Source organism: Salmo trutta, chromosome 31, assembly GCF_901001165.1.
Source record: "Salmo trutta chromosome 31, fSalTru1.1, whole genome shotgun sequence".
Lineage (NCBI taxonomy): Eukaryota > Metazoa > Chordata > Actinopteri > Salmoniformes > Salmonidae > Salmo > Salmo trutta.
The window spans coordinates 28,531,348-28,536,544 of NC_042987.1; the positions used below are offsets into that span (position 1 = coordinate 28,531,348).

The 5,197-nt window shown below is 43.9% G+C and overlaps 1 protein-coding gene across 1 annotated transcript; it reads right to left on the minus strand.

The window, feature by feature from the left end:
- Nucleotides 1-418: 418 nt before the first annotated feature.
- LOC115169870 (cholesterol 7-alpha-monooxygenase) lies at nucleotides 419-4,693 on the minus strand. The gene is made up of 6 exons (XM_029725933.1): nucleotides 4,420-4,693; nucleotides 3,470-3,710; nucleotides 2,738-3,342; nucleotides 1,844-1,974; nucleotides 1,525-1,703; nucleotides 419-1,408 (listed from the first exon to the last, which is right to left on the minus strand). Exons 1-6 carry the CDS (start codon nucleotides 4,500-4,502, stop codon nucleotides 1,109-1,111), a joined length of 1,539 nt encoding a protein of 512 aa, XP_029581793.1. The 5' UTR covers nucleotides 4,503-4,693; the 3' UTR covers nucleotides 419-1,108.
- Between the last annotated feature and the right edge of the window lie 504 nt (nucleotides 4,694-5,197).

Consider the following 5,197-nt stretch of genomic DNA (forward strand, 5'->3'; position numbering starts at 1 on the left):
ATGTAACAAATAGGAGTGGCAATATCGTCTGCTATTATCCTCAGTAATTTTCCATCCAGATTGTCAGACCCCGGTGGCTTATGGACCCTTATGGAGCACTTATGGACCTGAGATGGGAAAGGAAAGGGGGATACCTAGTCAGTTGTACAACTGAATGCATTCAACTGAAATGTCTTCCGCATTTAACCCAACCTCTCTGAATCAGACACCAGCACCTGGTGTACTACATCACCTTCCAATGTATCAGAGAGAGCAAGCACGAGAGAGAGAGAGAGAGAGAGAGAAGAGAGAGACCTTATTTGAGGTTTATTGAATGACCTATACCATGAGTGTGGCTTTTCTTTGTGTATGTTTGCATGAGTAGTGATCAAAGTAATGACTGAATGGTAAATGAAGAAATTAATGGCACAATACACCATTGTAGAAATGTATTGCATTTATACTGGTTTTGTAAAGTAAACATCACATGCATTTTTATACTTGTTTTGTATGGTATATCACAGTAAACATTAATACAGATAATAAAATCATTTTACCCCAGCATAGGGAATACTTCAACGGAACTAGAATGTACATTACACTACTCAATCAGCGCAGTTAGAGTCATTTAACAGCACAGTAAATGGGGGGCAATTACCAACTACTGATTGTGAAGGTCACCAACAGAAGCACAACTGAAATGTTGAGTGATTTCACAGTTCAAAGATTGCGGTCGGCAATAGTGATACAGTAATGATGCTTACGTGGAAGATTCAGTAAATATTACTGATAACATTTATATGGAGTTCCATCAAAGTCACTTTTGAAATGGGACTCTTCCTAAAATGGCCTTTTCGCCAATACTACCTTACTGAGGCTAGCAAAAACCACTCTGTATCAACTTAAAAAATACATTATAATAATACATCGCAGCGTATTTAAATCCCACTGAGTACGGACGTCAATTCAACATCTATTCCACATTGGTTCCACGTAATTTCATTGAAATGATGTGGAAACAATGTTGATTCAACCAGTGTGTGCCCAGTGGGATCATTGTGGCTTAAATTCTTAAATATACAATATATACAATTCACATTATGGAGAAAGTAGATCAGTGGAGTCTGTCTTACTGAGTTTTCAGTTTATATCTAAAGTCAATATCATAGGTGGGCTGCAGGATCCCCAGGCCTGCACGTGACTGGTCGAGAGGAGGCACTTTAACGGCTGAGTCTAGGAGCTCCATGTCGAAGTAGGAGAGCACCAGCGCTAGGAACTGCTTGATCTCGTGCACTGCGAAGAAGCGCCCGGGGCACTTGGTCACCCCAGAGCCGAAAGGCATGTAGTAGTACCGCAGTTTGCGCCCCTCCCTGTAGAACGTCGTCTTCTCTTGGCCACAGTCATCCAGATATCTGTCGTATTTGTAGGTCTGTGGATTGACAGGTAGAGGAGTATTAGAAAAATCAAGTAAAACTGGCCCTAGTTAAGAGGTCTTCATACTAGACCCCCTTCACCTTTAACAGAAAGAGCCTGAGCATCACTCACCAAGGGGTCCTCGTAAATTTCGGGGTCAAAGTGGAGCATCTGGGGGTAGAGGGCGATGACGTCATCCTTGCGGATGTGGTACGACTCCTGGTTGTCAAGGTGAAGCAGGAAGTCCTCTTTAGCCACTCGGACGTTCATTGACGCACTTGACAGACGCATGGCCTCCTTAATGATGCTGTCTGTAGGGCAAGAAGACATTACTTTTGATAATCACATATTGAATGGACAGATAGACTTTGGTATCAAACATGATTTAGTTACAATATTTATTAAATAATTTTGGCTTTATTTCACCAGGTGTATTGCAACTTTCCCTTACCTATTACAGGCATGTTGTCCAGGTCCTCCCGGGAGAGAGTGAGTTGTGGTTTGCTGTGGTCGACACGCTGACCTGAACTCTCCAGAATCTTCTTCACCTCCTCATTGGCTGCCTTCATAGCCTCTGGACTCCTGAAGACACAAGACAAGATAGGGTCAATAAAACCATCAAGTTCAGACTATACAGATTGATCAATCACAATATTCTTAATGTGCACTTTGGTAGGGGAGGATATGGTCATTCTATGCAGCTCTATTACATAAAGGGAATGCTATGTTTCTCCAACTGCATTTAATAAGTGGTTCTTGACACCTCTGTTATCGAAGAGTTACTGTGAGCCAGTGCTAAGCCGCAGTCAGAGCATTGTTGAGATGCCGATGTACTGCACAGTACAACAGTACAACAGATAGCTTGTTCTAACAGATAGCTTGTTCTAACAACTATCTGTACTGTACTACATTGCCTGTGTCTGTGTGCACCATTCTGTGTGCTCTCTTCGGGACTAAATGTTCTGTTCAGTTAAATTATTTCCAATCTCCGGAGGGCAGAATGTGCGTGTAGACAGAGAGAATCTGCCAGGACTGAATGGGATGCGTGAGATCCGAGGAGCATTAGTTCCGCGTTTTGTTGTTGTTGTAACTTGTTATTTGGATGCATCCGGATTGGGTGAAGCCGGTGGAGGTGTTCAACACGTATGAACACGGACGTTACTCACGCAGTTGCCCTCATTACGCAAGATTAAACTTCTGGGTTAACAGACTAAACTCTTTGTAACACTTTCTGGCCTACCTAGTCTGGCCTGACTAGTCTCACATGGAGTGAGCTTGGCCAAACGTATGACACAAGTCTATAGAAGAGACATTAAGGATGGGAATGAGACTAAGCCCTACATACCTGATCATGTAAAGCAGGCTCCAGAAAGTAGCAGGCAGTGTGTTGGCCTGCGAGGCCCACAGCAGTGCCACATGGGTACGGGCCTTGCTCAGGTCATTGAAGGTGGACAGCGTGTCGTTTAGAAGCATGCGCAATGAGATCAGGTCTGATATGTTCTGGCGTTTGCTTAAGTTCTCGGCCAGCATGGTCTTAGCCAGGTTTTCCCTGGCAGAGTGGGCGCTCTTGAACACGTGGATGGGCAAGCCGGCCACCAGAGCCGGGAAGATCTTGTCAAACTCCTTGAAGTTCTCTAGAGCGTTAAGCACCAACGCCTTCTGGGCCTCCTGGCGCGCAGCATTCTTGTTGTTTCCCAGATCCTTGCCGAAGAGCGTCAGGTAGCCTGACTCGAACATGACCTTGTAGCAGAAGGCAAAGATGCCGTCCACGTCCCAGCGGTCCTTGCTGGGGCTGAGGGTGTCGGATTGCAGCATGACCGACTGTAGGTTCTCCATCATGGTCTCGATGAGCGAGGGGAGGGCTTCGCCCTGCAGGGTCTTCAAGAAAGTCTGGTGGAGGTTCTCTGTGGTGTAGCCATGTCTGGGGTCCATGCTGTCATGGCCGAACGCCTGGGGGTAGAAGGAGAGAGGTTTAAATTAATAATCTTGAAAGTCTGGATTGACAGACATAGATATATGAACTCATTATCACCAAATGTTTAGTTGAACAACAATTCATAGGTAGGTTTGTCCTTACCTTGACCGAGGTAGAGAAGTGGAACTTCTTCCAGTCCAGATGCCTGCCTTGGCGGATGACGGCATGGTAGGAGAAAGGGTCGCACAGGAAGTGAAAGTATTTTCCAGCGATCTTGCAAGTGAAGATGTGGCCATATTTCTTCTGTCGGCTCCGGAGAAACTCCAGGGGGTTGGCTCCAAACTGGAGGGCACAGCCGAGGTACGGGATCAAACCATTCTCCACCGGAGGCTCACCTGGTTGTCTGGAAGAGCAACAACACTCATGTAACATAATAGCAATGAGAAAGCAATGCCCAAGCAAGCCAACAGAGATAGCTGTACATATGAAACACAAAGGTGATGTTTAGACATACAGTAAGAGATGTTAAAACACTTGACTTAAACAACAACAAAGTAACCCAAACAACAACATAGTAATGCATAAATAAGTGTGTGCTAAAACAAGATGTATTCAAACTACAAGGTCAATTCAAACAACGTTGAAAGTAATGAATCATATCCAGCAGAGTGAAACCCAATGACACTGCAGCAATCTAAGAATAACAATACTACTTATACATAACCATCTGGTTTTAAAGTACCACATGTCTAAGATGTTGAATTATCTCCGGGTTTTTTGAAATGTGAACAACAGTAAAGTCTCCAAAACAAATCAAGAACCTGCCAAAGTGAACAAAACTTTAAAGCAATCTGAGTTTTAAGAGCAGTGACAGATGACACAAAAAAAACCTCCAAGAAAGAAAATAATTAAAAGTCAGCTGCTCTTTAGTTTTCTTAAAAGAAATAGAACTACATAACCCACATTCCACATCTCCCAAATCCTTACATTATTATTATTACAATGAGTTCCATTACATGATGTCATTGTCTACATTCCACATTTGATTTCTTATCTTTTAACATTTTACTTGTAAAGGCATTTTACTATACAATGCATGTGTCTCTGCTTACCTCTTGCGGATCCCCAGAGCAAGCCACAGACAGCAGCAAAAACCAATCACCACTGCCCAAATTAAAGATATGGTGATGATCATGGTTGCTAAAGATGCTCCAAAAGGCTAGTGGCAAATGCCAGTGCAGAGAAAAGATCACAAGCTGCCTTAGAGAGGTCTAATGGTCCGGTTCAGTGTAGACTCCCTAGCAGAGAGAACACAGCTAGCTGACAGTAGAGGTTCTGGAGACTGTTCTTGTGGCATCCTTAGGTCTGAGGCAGCTATTTATATGGTGCTCCACACAAGCCATAAAGCATTGGCGATGAATGATTGGCAGGTGCAGCCAAGACACCGCCTTCCCGTTTCTGTTACATGTATAACCTGTTACACTAGATGTCTCTAGGAAATCTATAAAAGTGTGTGTGTGTACAATGGCCTTGACTGTAGTCCATGGACAACACTACCTGAAGGACAGCAGACTGTACCTGATAGCACCACTGGGTTGGCAAATAGCTTTCAAGGTCTTTGATGCTTCTGTGTCTGTCTGTCTCTCTCTCTCTCCCTCTCTCCCTCTCTCCCTCTCCCTCTCCCTCTCTCCCTCTCTCCCTCTCTCCCTCTCTCTCTCTCTCTCTCTCTCTCTCTCTCTCTCTCTCTCTCTCTCTCTCTCTGTGCGTGCACAAGTCTTTGTGTGCATTTGTGTGTGTGTACAGTTCATTCAGAAAGTAATCAGACCCCTTGACATTTTCCACATTTTTGTTACGTTACAGCCTTATTCTAAAATGTATTAAATTGTTTAT